Source organism: Ceratotherium simum, chromosome 39, assembly GCF_057802395.1.
Source record: "Ceratotherium simum simum isolate JZ-2026a chromosome 39, ASM5780239v1, whole genome shotgun sequence".
In the NCBI taxonomy this organism is placed as follows: domain Eukaryota; kingdom Metazoa; phylum Chordata; class Mammalia; order Perissodactyla; family Rhinocerotidae; genus Ceratotherium; species Ceratotherium simum.
In genome coordinates, this window is record NC_141938.1 from 14,217,261 (window position 1) to 14,235,964 (window position 18,704).

An 18,704-nucleotide genomic window follows, 5' to 3' on the forward strand; every position below is an offset into this window, starting at 1 on the left:
CGCCCGCGCCTCCCCAGCCGGCCGGTCCCGACCCTCCGCGCCCCTCGCGCGCCCCCGCGCGCCCCCCGCGCGCCCCGCCCGGGAGGGGCCCCGGCCACCCTCCGTCCCCGCCGCCCGCGCGCGCTCTCGGGGGCGCCGGGCACTCCGGGGTCCCCTGCCCCGCGCCCCCTCCTCCTCCTCCTCCTCCTCCGGGCAGCCCCCCGCCTCCAGCCTCGCCCCCCACCCCCATATTGTCCATCCAGCTCGGCGGCGCGGGGGGCTTCCCGGATCGCCAGGATGTACCCCCAGGGAAGGCACCCGGTGAGTGGGGGTCCAGGCTGCGGGGCGGGGGCGGGGGTCCGGGGCGTCCCAGAGCTCAGACCCCGGCGACCCCCCCAGACCCCGCTTCAGTCCGGCCAGCCCTTCAAGTTCTCGATCCTGGAGATCTGCGACCGCATCAAGGAGGAATTCCAGTTTCTTCAGGCTCAGTACCACAGGTGAGGGGGGGCCCGCCCCAGGGGACCCCGGAGTCCACCTGGGAGCCCCCCGGGAGAGGGCGGGGCCCGCAGGGGAGGGGGCGGGGCCAGCGGGGGCGGGGCCTCCAGGGTGCCGGAGGAGGGGGGCCCCCCCGGGGACGAGGGGAGGGAGGGCTTCCAGGTGGAGGCGCAGGTGAGCTTGGAGGGGGTCACTTGGCACTGGGACACTTAGAGCCTGCGAAGGGGTGGGAGGGACTGCGACCAGGAGGTGGGGGTGCGTGTGTGAAAAAGTGGGGAGGGGGAGAGCCAAACCCATCAGTTTGGAAACGGGCCCAGAAGGGGCGTCCCTGGGACTCCAGCTGGGGGGCAGGGGCAATGGGGTCCCAGCATCCTGTCTCCTTCCCAGCCTCAAGCTGGAATGTGAGAAGTTAGCCAGTGAGAAGACGGAAATGCAGCGACATTATGTCATGGTGAGGGGGGTGATGGTGCTGGGTGGGGGGAGTGGGGAGGGCTGGGCTGTGAGTGAAACACTGGGGTGTGACGCTGGCCTCACTGTGCCTCTGCCGGGTAAGTCCCTGCCCCTCTCTGGGCCTCGCTTTTCCTGTCTGTGAAGTGGGCTGGTTGGGATTTCAGGCTGTGTCTCCCAGGGTCCTCCGGGCTCTTCAGAACAGGGAGGCAAGGATGTCCCCGCTCCACGGGCATCTCGGCGGGGCCAGGGCCACTGGACACCAGTGACCTGCCCCACCTCCCTGGAGAGAGTGGAGGGGGGCCCTGCATCGTCCTCTGGGCTTCCTCTCCGGGGTCCCACGGGGCTGGGAAGCTGCGGGTCCAGCCGGGGGGCTGTTGGAAGAGCCAGCGTCCCCCAGCGCAGGACTGGACGCGTCGGCCCGTGGGCCCCCGGCTGGCTTTCTCTTGCAGTACTACGAGATGTCCTACGGACTCAACGTTGAGATGCACAAGCAGGTAGGTGGGTGGGGGGTGAGGGTGTTCAGGAGGGAGCATGGGGGTCTGGAGGCTGTGACAGGGCCCCAGCGCTCGGGCGGTCTGCAGCAAAGCAAATCCAGGGCACAGGGGTCTTATCCTGAAATCTGTGGGACCAGGGGGTCAGATTCCAGCCTCGTGAAAGGAAAAAGCGTCTGAGCTTCTGGAGACTTTGTCCAGCCGCGAGGCGAGCGGGGGGCAGGGGCCCACCAAGGAGGGCTCGTAGCCGAGGCCGGCAGCCGGGTCTGGGAGGCTGTGGGGATGCCCTCTGTCCCGGGAGGGGGCCGGCCGGACAGTCTGGGGGGCCCCTTTCAGCCCGGAGAGTCTGACCTTTGGATCCTGAGGGTCTGAGATGGACCCCGAGGTCCTGGGACTGTTTTGAAGGTTCTGAGATTGACCCTAAGGCTCTGAGGCTCTGAGACCCTCCTAAGCTTGTGAGTGTGGCGTCGAGGTTCTGAGATAGACCCAGAGGTTCTGAGATAGACCCGAAGCTTCTGAACTTGAGTCTGGTTGTCCCAGATTAATCCTGAGGTCCTGAGACTGACCTCTGAGGGCTTCTAATGGGATGAAAGGGGCCCCGAGATTCAGAATATCAGAATCAATGAGTAGAGCCTAGGGTCCGGGCTTCCTGGTGAGTGGGAAGAGGAGAGGAGTGGGCTGGGAGTGGGGGGTACCTGGGGGTGCCCGCCCCGGGCATGCTTTCCGGGTATGTGTGGGCTCCACCGGTTCTGGTGTGGGCCGGAGGGGGCTGTTGGCCTCGAGCGTGCCGTGGTCCCCTGGGTGCGTGAAATAGACCTCCTTATGGGGTGGAGGGTGTGGGGTGGGGCCTGGTTCCTCCCTCCTGGTGGGAACACAGACGCCACCCAGATGCACCCAGCACCCCGGTAATTCAGGCTGACTGTGCACAGCTGGATATGCCTCCCCACCCGCACAGCCTCCCCTCTGCTCAGCTCTGTGGGACACCCCCCACCTGGACCCTGTCCCAGATGAAACCTACAAGTAAAACCACCCCGTTTCTCCTCTACTCTCTATCCTTCTGATGCCAAACGTGTGGCTTTTCCCCACACCAACCAATTCTCCAACTCCGACCCCAGCGGGGTGTCGCACGGTTCAGCTCGATTCTGACACACGACCCGGAGTTGGCGCAGACCCCACAGGTCCGGGGCTCGGCCGCACAGGACGGCCCCGCTTCCGACGCCGGTCCCAAGTCCGGGCCTCGTGTCCTTCTGACCAACTGGCTATAAATCCTGGTTCCCACGACCCGCTCTTCGGGTTTGATAATTTGCTAGAACAGCTTATAGAACTCAGGAAAGTTCTTGTTTACTATCACCCATTTATGGTAAGGGCTATAACTTAGGAACAGCCAGATGGAGGAGATGCTCAGGGCAGGGTGTGGGGAAGGGGCTCGGAGCTTCCGTGCCCTCCCTGGGCACCACCCTCCCGGCACCTCCCGTGTTCACCCACCCGGAAGCTCTCCAAACCTAGTATTGTAGGATTTTTTTAATGGAGGCTTCATTGCGTTGGCACGATTGATTAAATCATTAGCCATTGGTGGTTAACTCAATCCCCAGCCCCTCTCCCCTCCCGGAGGTGGAAGGCTGGGGCTGAGAGCTCCAGCCCTCTGATGAACTCAGGTGTGGGGGAAAGGGGGGCTTATTACAAATAGCAAAAGACGCTCCTCTTAGCCCATCACTCAGGAACCCCAGGGGTTTCAGGAGCTCTGTGCCAGGAACTGGGGACAGAGACCAAGTACATGTTTCTCATATCACAACATCACAAACCTTCTGCAGTGTGGCGCCCGGGCATGTCACCTGGCTGCAGGTAGAGACCGCAGGCCAGACCCAGAGAGGGACATGGGCCCAGCCAGGGCTCGAGCCCCCAGGACCCCGGCGGAGGCCCCTCGCCTGGTTTATGATGAACTTGAAGCTTCCCCGTGTCCCGGTCCGGCTGGGCCTCCGCTCTCTGGGACTCTGTCGGGCGTGTCTGGCGGGTGGCGTACCTGCCCTGGGCATCCGCCGGGCATGCAGCCTCCTCGCCAGGCCCTCCATCTCTCCCTGAGCCCGTGCCTCGCTGGCTCAGTGCCCGCTTTGTGCCTGCGGGTGACAGCCCCCCACCCCGAGTTTTGCAGAGGCTCGTTATGCCCGGTAGTCGGGGGGCTGCGTTGAGAGGCCCCCCTCCAAGCTCCCTCCGATTGCCTCCCGCCAGGCCGAGATCGTGAAGCGCCTCAGTGGGATCTGTGCTCAGATCATCCCCTTCCTGACCCAGGAGGTGAGTGGGCCTGGTGGGGGCGGCAGGGGAGCTGGCGGAAGATGGGGGTGTGGTACAGTGGGAAGCTGCAGGCACCGGTCTGGGGGGGAGGACCAGCTGGGGCAGGGGCCGCAGGGATGGAGGGTTCCCTGAGGGTGAGGAGTCGGGGCTCAAAGCCAGCAGCCGGGCTGCCTGGGTCCAAACCCTGGCTGTGTGGCCTTGGGCAAGCTGCCTGCCCTCTCTGTGCCTCTGTCGTCATGTTTAGACGAGCTAATACATACAAAGTGCCGAGGATGATGCCGGGTGCTTAGTAAACACCCGATAAAAGTTAGACCTTACATGATGCTGAGTGACATGAGCCAGACACAGAAGGACAGACACTGTGTGATCCCCTCACAGGAGGCCCCTAGAGGAGTCACATCCCCAGAGACAGAAAGTGGATGGTGGGGCCAGGGGCTGGGGGAGGGGAGGGGGAGTCAGTGTTTCATGGGGACAGAGTCTCAGTTTGGGAGGATGAGAAGGTTCTGGAGATGGATGGAGGGGATGGGTGCACAACAGTGTGAATGTGCTTCATGCCGCTGAGCTGTGCACTTAATGGTTAAAAGAGTAACTCTTATGTTTGTAACCACAAGAATAAAAAAAGATGGAACTAGAGCAGATAAAAGCAATAAACGGTGTGAGCACTTTATTGAAACTTAGAAAAACAACATAGCCCTCGTGAGAATGCCCCAAGAGTCTTCCAGCCTCAGGACCTTTGCATCTGCTGAGAGTGGGCACAAGGTGGTCCAGGGTGAGGAGGGCAAAAACCGCAAGAAACGAGGGTCAGAAGACCCTTGGGGGGGGGTGTGAATGCAGACACACACGTGCCCCGGTGACTCCCCTCCTGTCCCCCCAGCATCAGCAGCAGGTGCTCCAGGCCGTGGAACGTGCCAAGCAGGTGACCGTGGGGGAGCTGAACAGCCTCATCGGGGTGAGTCAACCTGGCCCTGCTGTGGGGGGACCCCACCCCCAGGTCCCTGCACCCAGTCGGTGCTAAAGCCGGGGTAGTGGGTGGGCAGCTGGCCTGGGCTCTCGAGACCCCGGGGCGCCCCCTCTGCCCGTCCCCGTCCCCCGGCCCACCGCTCCTCGTCTCCAGCAGCAGCAGCTCCAGCCGCTGTCCCACCACGCCCCCCCTGTACCCCTCACCCCTCGCCCGGCCGGGCTGGTGGGCGGCAGTGCCACGGGGCTGCTGGCCCTGTCCGGAGCGCTGGCCGCCCAGGCTCAGCTGGCCGCGGCCGCCAAGGAGGACCGGGCAGGCGTGGAGGCCGAGGGGTCCAGAGGTGAGTGGGCAGCGCAGGGTGGCACTGGCCGGGGTACACGGTGGGGCACCAGACTCAGATCTAAGTGTGAGGGGATGAATGAGGGGGGCTGCGGGGCCGTGGGGGTCAACTTTGCTCCACTGGCTGTGTGTCTTTGGGCAAGCTGCTGCCCTTCTCTGGGCATCTATCTGGATGGTGCGGAGAAGGGATAATCCACTCTTTGCGAGAAGGGAGATTCTGAGCTGGGAAGAGGGCTTTACAAACTGTGGAGGGCGGTACCCTCTGGCACCATGAGACAAGCAACCCTCATTCTTTTCCTTCTGTCTCTCTTTTCCTCACTTCCAACCCTCCAGTGGAGAGAGCCCCGAGCCGGGTAAGTTGAGGGGCATCCGGGACTTGTGTGACATTTGCTTTGTATCCGCATGTGGCCGAAGCTGCTTGTTCTGAGCTGATGGGGGCCTGGGGCGGAGACCCACATCCCGCTTTCAAACTGTGCCGCCCAGAGCCTTTTGGTGCGGGAGATGCACATAAGGCTCGCGTTTTATTTATTTACATGTTTCAATCTTGGAGCTCTTTTTGCAACTGAATAAATGCATGCATGCCCGTGGTAGCATTCCATCCGTCCTTCGCTTCAATACTGTTACCTACGAGAGCGCTGCCCGATAGAAATGTGATGTGAGCCCTGTATGTAATTTTTAAAAAAGTGTTTAATTTTGAAATAATTGTAGATGCACAGGAGGTTGCAAAGAAATGCACAGGGAGGTCCCTGCACCCTTGGCCCAGCTGCCCCCCAAAGATAACATCTTGTGAAACTAAAATACAGTATCCCATGCAGGAAGCTGACGTGGGTACCACCCACGGAGCTTATGCAGACTGCACAGTTCTACACAGGTGCATTGTTCGTGACTGTGTGCACACGTGCGTGTGCGTGTGTGTGCATGTGTGTGCATGTGTGGTTCTGTGCCGTTGCCTCCTGTGTTCGGGCTTGCGTAAACACCACCACAATCTCCAGGCAGTGGTAAATTTTCTAGTAGCCAGGTTACAAACAGTGGAACAGGTGAACTGAATTTCCATAGTCTGTTTTATTTGACACAATGTATCCAAATATTTCAACCTGTCCTCAACCTAAAACATGATTAAGGAGAGAGTTTACATTCTTTTTCTTGTACTAAGTCTCCAAGGTCCGAATGTGTTTTGCACTTAGAGCTCATCTCAACTTGCAATAGTGCCACCTGGGGACCCTGGGCCATGTCTGGGGACATCTGTGGTTGTCACACTGGGGGTGCTCCTGGCATCGCGTGGGTGGGGCCAGGGATGCTGCTCCACCCCCAGAGTGCCCAGGACGGCCCCCCACAGAGAATGACCCGGCCCCCACGTCCAGTGCCGAGGGGGAGACCCTGGTATATAATAGGTGTTTCTGCATTTATCTGTACAGAAATGGGCTCTTTCCTATAGAAATAACAGCGCTCGCTGTGTGCCGGGCACCACTTCAGCTAAGCGGTCCATAGCTCTTACGTCGTGTATCTTCCCAGCGACCCTAGGAGGTCGGCACTATTATGATCCCCATTTTACAGATGAGGATGCTGAGACAGAGAGAGGTTAAGTGACTTGCCCAGGGTCCTGACCCTTCCTCCCGCCCGGCCCCGTCTCTCTGCAGAGCGCGTCCCCCTCGCCCCCTGAGAGTGTGGCGGAGGAGGAGCAGCCGGGCGGCCCCGGCGGCGACGGGAAGCAGAGGGCCGAGGAGAGGGATCTGTCGGGACCTTATGTGAGCGAGGGGCAAGGGAGGACTGGGGTGGGCACGCCTGGCCTAGACCTGCCCCTGGTCCTGCCCCTCGGAGCCTCCCAGAGCCCAGCTCTGCCCACGACTCTCTCCCTCCAGAGCCTTCCATAGCTCCCTATGGCTCATGGAGCACTGGCCAATCAGCAGAGACCTTCCTCTGGGGCCTGGCTTAACTCTTTATTTTCTCTAAGTCTCCGGAGCCTCTGGACCACGCATCCATTTTCCCACCACCTGGCTTTTGCTCCGGCTGTTCCCTCCCCCTAGAACCCTTTCCCCCTGCCTCTCAGAAACCAGTTTCCCCATCAAGGCACAAAATGCTCCCTCCTGCAGGAAGCCTTCCCCGACCCCCTCCTTGGGGGCCGGGACCTCGTCTCTCATTGTCAGAGCGATTCCTGCGCCTGTCCTTTCAAATTCTGGCGTCCCAGGGGCCAGGCTGAGAGTGAGGCCGGGACGGTGGCCAGCTGGGGGGCATTTGTCTGTCTAGAGGGGCAGCTGGGGCCGTCTGTGGAGGTGGCCTCCGGGCTGCAACCTTTGGTCTTCTCTTGGTTTCCAGCCAAACCAGAGGGCAGCCCAACATGTCAGTGTTTGCCCCGAGGACAATGGGGAGCCATAGAAGGCTGTAGAGCAGATGTGGGCGTGGGTCTTAGGAAAATCTCCCTGGGGCAAGCTTGGAGGGCTACCTGGAGGGGACAAGGCTGCAGGCCAGGAGCCCAAGGAGGGGGTAGGTCCGTGCTGGGGCTGTGGGGATGGGTGGTGGGCAGACTGGCGGGTGAGACGGACAATCTTGAGAGGTTGATGGCTCTGTGGGGCTACAGCCAGGAGGGAGGTGCGGATGACTCCTGGTCTCTGGCTCTTCACCCACTGCACAGAGGAGGAAACTGAGGCCGGGAAGGGCTGGGGGGCGCTCAGATCCCTCTCCATCGTCCTTCTCCATGAGGGACCCACCTTCCTTCTGAACCAAGCAGATGGGCCCAGAATCCTCGGGCCGGCTGGGTGTCCGCTCCCCGTCCCCAGGGGATGTCGGGGGGCATGGAGGCAGGGGCACGGCCAGGGCGAGCTCTCTCCCCATGTCCCCCCAGGAGAGCGACGAAGACAAGAGCGATTACAACCTGGTGGTGGATGAGGTGAGTTGGGTCCGGCCTCCTCCCCCTCTGGCCCCCGGGACTCGGAGGTCCAGGCATAGGGCAAGCGGTGGGTTTTCCGGAGCGTGGGGGCCCAGAGGGAGCTAGGGCCCTGGTCCCCTCTCTGCGGGATGGTGGGACGGGGATGGCGTGGGGCTGGGGGAGTAGGGGATCCCAGGACCCCTCGGGCCCACCTGCTCTCCATAGCACGGGTGGGGAGACTGAGGCCCAGGGAACACTGGAGATGGCAGCAGAAGTGGCTTCAAGCCCTGGCTCACTGCATGAATTTGGGGGAGTGACGCTCCCTTCCTCTGCCTCAGTTTCCCTGTCTGTTCAATGGGGGAAAACAAAACCGAGCCCTTGTAGAGTTGTTGCGACGTGTGTTTATGGAGTCGTGTCCTTTCATTAAACCCATTTTACAGATGAGTAAACTGAGGCCCAGGGAAGTCTCATAATCCCCCCAAGGTGGGTCATAGGTGCCCAGTCTAGAGGTTGGGAGGGGCACAGAGAGGAGCTCTCCTTCCTCACCCGCTTCACCCCCACTCAACGTCACCTCCTTGAACCCAGGACCAACCGTCGGAGCCCCCCAGCCCTGCCACCACCCCCTGCGGAAAGGCGCCCATCTGCGTCCCCGCCCGTCGGGAACTTGTGGACAGTCCGGCCTCCTTGGCCTCCAGCCTTGGCTCACCGCTCTCAAGAGCCAAGGAGCTTATCCTGGTAAGGAGTAGGGGAGGCCTTGAAACTCACTTTATTCATCCCGGGGCGGTGGGGGGGGGCCTGGAAACAGATGCCGCCACATTGGATGCAGGGTCCAGGAGAAATCAGCCAGGCTGGTGTGGTCCAGCCTTCCCTTCTTGATGATTTTCCCGCCTTCCTAAACACCACCTCTCCTTTATTCCGTCATTTTCCCTAAATCACTCACTCTGTTGCACCTGAACAATTATCAAAAGGCAACTTTGTAAATAAGCTTTGTAAATAGTATATTAAAAGGCAAATCACCATCTTAGAGGGAAACCAATATCTCTTGCAATAAATAGGAAATCCCATGGAAATAAACATGGCGAGACTTTAGAATTGGCATCTCGGAGGCTGACTCCAGCCCTGCAAGTGTTAAGGCCTTTGGGAGGCATTAGAGACACACCAGCCCCAACCTGAGATGTTGTCCCCGCAAGAGAAGATGATTAATATGGGGACAACTTTCCGATGTTTAATGCCAGGTGCGGGGACTGCCTGAAAGCCCTAGGGCATCCGCAATTTGGCTGCGTTTGTCCCTGCCCTCCCCCAGCCCCCCAGATCTCCCCCAGACCCCTGCCCCCGCACTTCCCCAGGAGTCTGCGTCAGTTTCTAGGCCTCCCCTCCCAGCAGGTTGCTATGGCAACCGCCAAGGTTGGGGCTCCCATTGATCCCAGTGCCCTCCTCCCACTCCAAGGAGACGGGGAGGGGGAGGGCGGCTCTGTGCTAGTGGAGAAGCCCCCGGAAGGACCCCCTGCCCCCGTGTTGTCCCCGTCCTCTCCCTCTCGTGGGTGTGCGATGGTGGCTGTCACAGAACGTGTGATTGTATAATGGAAAGATGGGAGGCATCTGACATCTGACGAGGATGTGAAGTTTCTTGCAAGGCGAAGGGGGTGATGGCAGAGAGCCCAGAGGACAGAGGCGCCCCTGCATGGAGGTCCGCTTCCCCTCTCCTCGAGTGTCCCCGTGGGGAGGGACGGCTGTGGGGGACACCCCCTCCCTGTGGGGGAAGGAGGCGCCGCCCGGACTAGACACTATTCCTGCATCTGGGAGCCGGCTGTGTGGTCTCCTGGTTCTTGGGCCCATCCCAGAGTTCCCTATTCCTTGTCCCCAAAGGGTGTGACAGCCGCCAACTTTGTTGCCACCATATTTGTGCCCTGGCTGTGGGTCCACCTCACACCATCCTGTCTACACGCACATTCCTGGCTGTGTCTCTGCACTGCATACCTTCTCATATGCATGCACGGTTCTCACAAGAGATGTGTGTGTCGGTTCCCTTCGGCGTGCATGCGTGTGTGCCCCCGTGGGCACATGCCACGTGCCGTTCCCGCTCAGGTGCCCGCCCGGCATTCCGATGTGTTCACACTCCGTGTCCCCCGTGCCCCGGGGATCAGCTGTGGGCCTGTTCCCCCAGCGCGTGCGCACCTGCAGTCACAGGGGTGCACTGCTGAGGGGTGCAGGCCCCCCCAGGAGCCCTGGCCACCCTCAGGTGTCCCTGCTGCCTTCTCCCATCCTCCTCCGGGCCAGATCCTTAGGCTGCAAGACGCCAGGTGCCAGGTGGTGCTCAGCCCTGCCCTTTCTCCCCAGAACGATCTTCCCGCCAGCACTCCCGCCTCCAAGTCCTGCGACTCCTCCCCGCCCCAGGACGCGTCCACCCCGGGGCCCAGCTCCGCCAGTCACCTCCGCCAGCTCGCTGCCAAGCCAGCGCCTTCCGTGGACAGTATTGGTGAGCGCCCGCTGGTGCCTGGCGGAGGGGGTCTCCTCCCTGGGGGTTCTGGAGATGGCAGGGGGTTAGGGAGGCAGGAGGTTTGGATTCCAGCCCGGGCACCGGAAAGACAAGCTTAAGAGACAGGCTGGGGTGTGAGGCCAGCCTTAGATACTCACTGGCTGTGTGACCTTGGGGAAGTGCCTCAAGCTCTCTGAGCCTCAGTTTCCTCCTCGTTAATATAGGGTGACACTGTTCTTCGTTTCTGTCTTATGGTCAGGTTTTCTGCTGGTTCTGGGGTCCCAGAAAGAAATCAGCCCTGGGATTTGCCCTCAAGGAGCTCCCAGATGGCAGGGGAGGAGACTCAGATCCCAATACTCCAGGCCCTGTGTGGTCAGGGCTGGGGTAGAGGGAGGGACCCAAAATGGGCAAGATTGGAGGCCAGGGGTGGGGTGAGTAGGCTCAAGGATGTTCCTGAGATGTTGTCAGACGTTGGGTCTGGGTTTTGAAGGATGCCTAGGAGTTTGGCAATTGGAGGAGGAAAAAGAAAGACCTGTCAGCCAGAGGGAACAACATTTGTAAATGTCTGGAGATAAGACAGGGTATGTGGATGCTGGACCAGAGCATGGGAGCCCTGAATGACAGGCCAGGGAGCTGGCACCGTGCCCCCAAGGCAGTGGAAGGCAGGGTTTAAGGTGTCTGAACACCTGTCTGTTTCTCTTCTCACCCAGGCCTGAGGAGCCCCCTAACTCTGTCCAGTCCCTTCACCACCTCCTTCAGCCTGGGGTCCCACAGCGCTCTTAACGGGGACCTCTCTCTGCCCAGCTCCTATGTCAGTCTCCACCTGTCCCCTCAAGTCAGCGGCTCTGTGGTGTATGGACGCTCCCCCATGGTGAGTCCTTGTGGTGGGAGATGCCAGGAGGTGTCAGCAGGGCCCGGGGCGGGGGGCCGGGAGGAGAAACCAGTCATACAAGGAGAAACAAGGGAATGGGGAAAGGGAGGGGAGTCCTGGGCTTGGCAAGTGTGTGTGGGAAGACGATCTGAGGGTCTCAGTGGCTCCACAAGCTTAACACAGATCAGCACCTGTGACTGGAAAAAGCAACTGTGATTATGCTGCATTAAGAGCAACAGAGAGCCCCAGCCATGGGAGGTGAGGGTCGCATGAAGAGGAGGTGAAGAAATAAGGCATGAGACCCCCGAGCTGGGCTAGCAGGAGCAGACAGGGTCTGCGTGGGCCCCCGAGGACAGGACTGGGACAGATGGCTGATAGAGTGCGCCGTCCTGAAGTGGCTCAAGGTGCCTCCAGAGGGAATAAAATGCCCGTCACTGGAGATATCCCTGGCCCCGGGCTGGGTGTGCACTTTTGAGGGCTGTTGTAGAAAAGGAATCAGCCAGTATTTTCTGTAAAGGGCCAGACGGTAAATATTTTTGGGTTTGCAGACCAGCCGGTCTCTGTCACAACTCTCCACTGTGCCTTTATAGCTCAAAAGCCCCCATAGACAACATTTAAACGAATGAGTGTGGCGCTGCGTGCCAATAAAACTTTATTTACAAAAACAAGCAGGGGGCCGTAGTTTGCCGACCCCTGTTCTGAACCTTGGACGGAAGAAGCTTCAGGATCCGTCCACCTCTGGGGCTCTAGGATTCCCTGGACAGAGACCAGCCTCCACTCTCCCATCTGTAGTATGGGTAAAGGAGAGGGCATCTCCGCTTTCCTGGGTGGGGGGCTGATAAACAGATTTGGGGGGCCTCTGATAAACAGAGATGGATGTGGCAGATGAGCATGGGAGAGGGCAGACGTGGCTTTGAGTCACCTGCCCTGTGACTCCCCCTTTGGCATCTTGGCAGATGGCATTTGAGTCCCATCCCCATCTCCGCGGGTCGTCCATCTCGTCCTCCCTGCCCAGCATCCCTGGGGGAAAGCCGTGAGTTCCGGGGTGGGGCTCACACTGTGGGGGGGGGGAGGGTGGGTCCCTGCTGCCTTTCCAGAAAGTCTCTTCTGTAAGGTAATCTAAGAGAGAGAGAGGTATGTGACAAGCCAAGTCGAGACCAGTGGTTCCCAACAGGGGTCGATTTTGCCCCCCAGAAGTCCTTTGGTGATATTTTTGGTTGTCACACCCAGATGCTTCTAGCCTCTAGTGGGTGGGGGCCAGGGATGCTGCTCAACGCCCCCCACCAGTGCCTAGGACGGCCCCCTACAATGACCTGCCCCAAGTATCCGCAGAACTTTCCGCCGTGATGGGAATGTTCTGCACCTACTGCTGTCCAGTCTGATTGCCATCAGCCACGCGTGGCCTTTGAGCCCTTGAAGTGTGGCCCATGGAGCAAAAGCCCTGGGAAGTTGATTTATTTGAATTAGCTGGGCAGTGTGGCTGGGGGCACTGCGGGCCGCGTGCTCTGGAACTCTCAGGGCATCCTCGTGGACAAATGTGTGCGCAGTGCCTGGGGGCCAGGCACCAGGCCACGGCCTGGCCCGCGCCTCTTTGTACCACGCTGGCTGTCCCAGGTCACCCCAGATCGTGGGTCCCCTCCCTAAGGCGTGGCCCCTCCTGCCCTGGTGGGCCACCGCCGCGCTGTCGCCCCCGCCAGGGCCTACTCCTTCCACGTGTCTGCGGACGGGCAGATGCAGCCGGTGCCCTTCCCGTCGGACGCGCTGGTGGGCGCGGGCATCCCGCGGCACGCGCGGCAGCTGCACACGCTGGCGCACGGCGAGGTGGTCTGCGCCGTCACCATCAGCGGCTCCACGCAGCACGTCTACACCGGCGGCAAGGGCTGCGTGAAGGTGTGGGACGTGGGCCAGCCCGGCGCCAAGACGCCGGTGGCCCAGCTCGACTGCCTGGTGAGGGCGCGGCCTGGGGGCGGGGCTGGCGGGCCTGGGGCGGGGCTTAGAGGCCAATGGGGGTGGGGCTTGTAGTCCAACAGAGGTGGTGCTTGTGGCCAACCAAGGGCGGGGCTTATAGGTCAAAGGGTGTGGGGCTTGTAGGCTAATAGGGTGGGAGTACAGGACAATCAGGGGCGGGGCTTATAGTCCACCAGGGGTGGGGATTGCAGGCCTATGGGGTGGAATTTATAGGCCAACGGGGCAGGGCTTATAGGTCAAGGGGGTGGGGCTTATAGACGAGCAGAGGTGGGGCTTATAGGCCAATGGGGTGGGAATATAGGACAACCAGGGGTGGGGCTTATAGGCCAATGAGAGTGGAGCTTTTAGCCCAACAGGGGCGTGGCTTATAGGCCAATGGGGCGGGACTTATAGGCCAGTGGGCTGGAGCTTATAGCCCAACAGGGGCAGGACTTATAGGAACAGGAGGCGGGGTTTATAGTCCAATGGGGTGGGGCTTGTTGGATAACAGGGGCGGGGCTTACAGGCCACCGCGGGGTGGGGTGAGGTTTCTCTGGCTGGGCTCCTGGAGGCACAGCTGGGGGCCAAGACCACGCCCTCGCCTCCCTCCCGTCCCAGAACCGGGACAACTACATCCGCTCCTGCAAGCTGCTGCCGGACGGCCGGAGTCTGATCGTGGGCGGCGAGGCCAGCACCCTGTCCATTTGGGACCTGGCGGCGCCCACCCCCCGCATCAAGGCCGAGCTGACCTCCTCGGCCCCCGCCTGCTACGCCCTGGCCGTCAGCCCGGACGCCAAGGTCTGCTTCTCCTGCTGCAGCGACGGCAACATCGTGGTCTGGGACCTGCAGAACCAGACCATGGTCAGGTGGGTGGCGGGGCCCTGAGACCTTGGGCGAGCCCCGCCCCCTCCCCTTTTGGGCGGTGGGGGCGGAGGAGTGGCCTGGGGGGACGCTGGAGCAGCGCCACCTCCAGGATGGACGCCTGGGCGCCTGTCCCCGCAGGCAGTTCCAGGGCCACACGGATGGTGCCAGCTGCATCGACATTTCGGACTACGGCACTCGGCTCTGGACCGGGGGCCTGGACAACACCGTGCGCTGCTGGGACCTGCGGGAGGGCCGCCAGCTTCAGCAGCATGACTTCACCTCCCAGGTGCCCCACGGGGTCTGGGGGAGGGGGACAGAAGCTCCAGGATTCCTGCTCCCTTCTTCTCCCCTGAGGCCCCCACTTCTGGAAGCCGGGCAGGACCAAGTACTGCTATCCGTGTCCCCCTTGTTGTCCTTCAGACAGATCCTCAGGCCTTCCCCTTCGTTCTACAAATACAGTCACGGGGAAACACAGAGGAGCTGATTTATATGAAGCTGTGGGGCTACTAAGACTCTCAGATCATCTTCCTATGTGCTCTTGCCAAGCCATTCCCCCCTTCTTTTATCTCTCCTTGGGTAGCTGGTTTGTTCTCCCAGCGTTTAATCTCTTGACCCTACTGAGAGCTCCCACCTGCCCCCCCAGGACTCACCATGGGGGAGCCGCAGACCAGGGAGACAGGAAGAGGTTGATGTGAGTCGGGCACAGAGAGTTCTCTGCAGAGGGCTCTGTGGGAGTCCAGGCTGAAGGATGTGATGAAGGGGTTGGAGAGAACCAGGGGGCTCCTCATGGGTGAGCAGAGTCAAGGCCTAGACCCAGACCTTTCAACTGCCTTGGGGGCAGGGTGTGAGCTCCTTGGCCTGTCATTTAAGGCCTCCACGCTCTAGTCTCATATGCACCACGCCCTGTGACATCTCTAGACCTCCCCACTTATTGTGCCCTCTGGCTGACATGCCTTTCCCTTCCTTTTTCCAATTGGCAAACTCCTGTTCATGCTTCAAAATCCATCTCCAATTTGCCCCCATCCTTGAAGCCTGGAGGGAGCTAGCTCCCAAACTCTCTGTTTTACCTTCTCTTCTCTTTAGCTTGAAAATTTCTTTGATGAGGAAATCAGCAGTGCACATGGATACAGTTGTCCATTGCCTGTCCCCAAAACTTAGATAGGATGTGTATATATCTGAGGAGCCCATTGTGAATCTCTCCCATCCCACCGGGCCCCACGTCTTTATACACAAGCACTTCTACGGGGCCAGGAGAGAACATGTGAAACCTTCCCGCCTTCTCTCTGCTGTAAATTTATAGTTCTCTCCACACGTGTCTTCTGGGTCAGTAAGACTTCGAGAAGTTTAGGATGGAAGAGGGCCTTATTCCTTTTCGTGCCTCGCTTGGGCTGGGGCACAGAATGATGAGGCCTTTCAAATCATAGTAAAAAGAGGTGTCGGCGAATGGGGAAAGTTCCAGGCTGGGAGTCCCACGGTCTGCCCGTTCAGACTTGCTGTGCGACCATGAGCAGGACGTGGCCTCAGTTTCCCTTAAACCGTCTGCTCAAGGGGAGTGACCGTCCTCGCCCGGCTTCTCCCTCCTCCCCTTCTCCCTCCCCGGAGCTGTTGTGCGTTCGGAGCAGATAACGGAAGCGAGGCCCCGGGTTCCGTGTGATTCTGATTCGTGTTAATGATGCGACACGCGCTTGCCCGCTGCGTTGTGGGCCCGGGGCCGGCTGCCTCTCGACGATGTGGGGGCTGCAGGGGAGAGCGCTGGACCTCTCCCATCCCCAGTATCCCCCAAATGCCCAAGGGGGTTTCTGACCTCCCCTCTTCCCCCCAGATTTTTTCCCTGGGCCACTGCCCCAACCAGGACTGGCTGGCCGTGGGCATGGAGAGCAGCAACGTGGAGATCCTGCACGTCCGCAAGCCGGAGAAGTACCAGCTCCACCTCCACGAGAGCTGCGTGCTCTCCCTCAAGTTCGCCTCCTGCGGTGCGTCTGCCGGGCTGCGGCGGGGCCCCGGGGCCCTGAAACACCAGCAAAACCGGCAGAAAACCCCACACGACAGCAGACAGGGCACCCGGTTACTCTGAATCTTAGATAAACGACACATCATTTGTTGGCATAAGAGCATCCCAAACAGTGTGTGGGACGTACTTATACTAAAAAACAACTAATTTGTTAGTACAGATGTAGCCCAAATATTGCTTGGGATAGACTTAAGCTAAAGAGGATTTTTTTTAGTATAAGTGTATCTCATACTTGAGCATAAGTATAGCCCAAACTTTAGTATAAGTATGTCCCATACTTTAGGATAAGTATGTCTCAAGTATTGCATGGGCTGTACGTATACTACAAAAAAAAAATAATCATGAAATGCTTGGGACGTGTCTGTACTAAGATGATTTGTGGTTTATCTGAGGTTCAGATGTAACTGGGCACCCCATATTTTAGCTGGCAACCCTCTCCTGGGGCTCTCCCTTCATGAAAGCCAGATGGAGCCCCCAGGGGCCTTGATGTCACCGTCTGGAGAATGGGGGAAGGATGGGGCCTCAGTTCTCTAAGGGGCCTCGTGTCCCCCAAATGAGGGCAGAGGTGCCTGAGGGGAGGAGGCCAGCCCGGCGTGTCCCACGTTGGCCCGCAACCCCGGGGCTTCCTTCCTCCCCTGGACGCTCCGGCTCTCCTCCCCCAGGGCGGTGGTTCGTGAGCACGGGCAAAGACAACCTGCTGAACGCCTGGAGGACGCCGTACGGAGCCAGCATCTTCCAGGTACGTGGCGGTCGGGGCCCCCACCCCGGAGGGGCGCCCTGTGCCCAGGGGCCTGGGTCCTGCACTGCTGTTAAGAGAGGAGCCTCCCCGGGTCCTCCAAGCCACTCCCCCACCCCCCCCAGACAGGAGCTACTAAAGCAGGGTTGGCGCACTTAACGCCGCCACATCTGTGCACAGCCTGTTTTTGTTTAAATTGCGGTAAAATACGTATAAACATAAAATTTACCATCTTACCATTTTAAGGGCACAGCTCAGCGGCATGAAGCACATTCACACTGTTGTGCAACCATCCCCACCATCCGTCTCCAGAACTTTCTCATCCTCCCAAACTGAGACTCTGTCCCCATGAAGCACTGACTCCCCTCCCCTCCCCCAGCCCCTGGCCCCACCATCCACTTTCTGTGTCTGTGGATGTGACTCCACTAGGGGCCTCCTGTGAGGGGATGACACAGTGTCTGTCCTTCTGTGTCTGGCTCATGTCACTGAGTGTCATGTCCCCAAGGTCCATCCACGTTGGAGCAGGTGTCAGGATCTCCTTCCTTTTCATGGCTGAGTAATATTCCAGCGTGTGGATGGACACATTGTGTTTATCCATCATCCGTCCTTGGACACTTGGGGTGTTTCCACCTCTTGGCTACTGTGAATCATGCTGCCATGAGCATCTGTGTACAAGTTTTTGTGTGGACACACATTTTCATTTCTCCCGGGCAGATATCTCAGACTGGAATTGCTGATAACCGTTAATCTTTGGAGGACCTACCAGACTGTTTTGCAAATTTTCCTTTCCCACCAGCAATGTGTGAGGGTTCAAAATTCTCCCCATCCTCACCAATCCTTGTTATGGTGTCTTTTATATTATAGCCATCCTGGTGGGTGTGGAACATTTTTACATTTCTAAAGAGTTGTTAAAAAAAAAGGAAAGGGGCAGTATGTGACCTAGATTTATTTGGTTTCTGGACTTATTGGCCAGATTTTGGACTTTAGGCAAAGCCTAAAAATTTACCATCAGCCTTTACAGAAACAGTTGGCTGAGCCCGGGCGTAGCTCATCGTGCTGTGAGCCTCGGCCCTCTGCTGTGCTGTGTGGCCTCGTGCCGGGTGCTCACCCTCTCTGAGCTTCCCAGGAAAGGGCAGCGCTCCAGGTCCATCTCTCTTGGTGTCCAGAGAACGGAGGTCCCGCCCTTTCCAGGAGCATCATCATCTTTCTAGAAATGCTTAGCTTCAAAGAACCTTTCTCTGGAAAACACGTCGCCCTCCTTTCTCTGCTGAGTCCTGGCTCCCCACTCGGTGCCCCCATCCTGAGTCCTGTCCCTGCCCAGCCTCGACCATAGACCCGTCCCTGGGGGCAGGTGGCGGCCCGATGGACCCGCCTCCTCCCTCTGAACGTGGTGCACCATCGGCGGCCCCTCACCTCTCCCTGTCTCCCCCTCCCCTCTGTCCCCGTCCACAGTCCAAGGAGTCGTCCTCGGTGCTGAGTTGCGACATCTCCGGGAACAACAAGTACATCGTGACGGGCTCGGGGGACAAGAAGGCCACCGTGTACGAGGTGGTCTACTGAGACCCCTCCTCCTGCCCCCCTGGCCCGACCCCTGGGGGCGGGGCGTCTGGGACAGAGACCCCATCACCCCCCCCAAGTGGTACCTGGGAGCCCGAAGTCCCGCCTGCCCTCTGGCTGCCCCCACATCCTCCTGCTGGGTGTGGGGCTGGACTGGCAGGAGGCCTTTGGGGAAATAAACCTATTTATCACAACTGCCTTTCCATCCAGGTCTCGGGCCGGGGGACTGGGGACTGCTCAGGCACTGTCACTACGGGAAGGCCGCTTTCTGGCTGTGTGACTGTGAGTGAGTGGCTTCCCCGCCTCTTTTTTCTTCATCTCGACAATTCCTTCCACATGTAGTGTGGAGTCCGCCTTGAGAAACGGGCGTTGTATTGG

General features: G+C 59.7%; 1 protein-coding gene across 4 annotated transcripts; it reads left to right on the plus strand.

The window, feature by feature from the left end:
• Positions 1-139: 139 nt before the first annotated feature.
• On the plus strand, positions 140-18,520 carry TLE2 (TLE family member 2, transcriptional corepressor). Of its 4 annotated transcripts, none has more exons than XM_014796043.2 (20): positions 140-300; positions 379-476; positions 862-925; positions 1,374-1,418; positions 3,642-3,704; positions 4,579-4,653; positions 4,819-5,002; positions 5,335-5,354; positions 6,639-6,746; positions 7,841-7,885; positions 8,450-8,599; positions 10,202-10,340; positions 11,051-11,211; positions 12,168-12,244; positions 12,909-13,158; positions 13,777-14,024; positions 14,161-14,308; positions 15,845-15,995; positions 16,696-16,772; positions 18,222-18,520. In XM_014796043.2, the coding sequence occupies exons 1-20, from the start codon at positions 277-279 to the stop codon at positions 18,327-18,329; spliced, it is 2,235 nt and encodes a 744-aa protein (XP_014651529.1). In that variant the 5' UTR covers positions 140-276; the 3' UTR covers positions 18,330-18,520. The 4 variants fall into 4 exon arrangements, 3 of the variants coding, with proteins under 3 accessions (XP_014651529.1, XP_004441385.1, XP_087281889.1); XM_004441328.2 differs by having other exon boundaries at positions 4,822-5,002; XR_015550241.1 differs by lacking the exon at positions 14,161-14,308.
• The last annotated feature ends 184 nt before the right edge of the window (positions 18,521-18,704 follow it).

Bases quoted from the DNA above. Each gene is read 5' to 3' on its own strand.
- TLE2 (XM_014796043.2), top strand. From the start codon at position 277: ATGTACCCCCAGGGAAGGCACCCG. The intron at 477-861 runs GTGAGGGGGGGC...TCTCCTTCCCAG, and splicing joins CTTCAGGCTCAGTACCACAG to CCTCAAGCTGGAATGTGAGA. The intron at 13,159-13,776 runs GTGAGGGCGCGG...CTCCCGTCCCAG, and splicing joins TGGCCCAGCTCGACTGCCTG to AACCGGGACAACTACATCCG.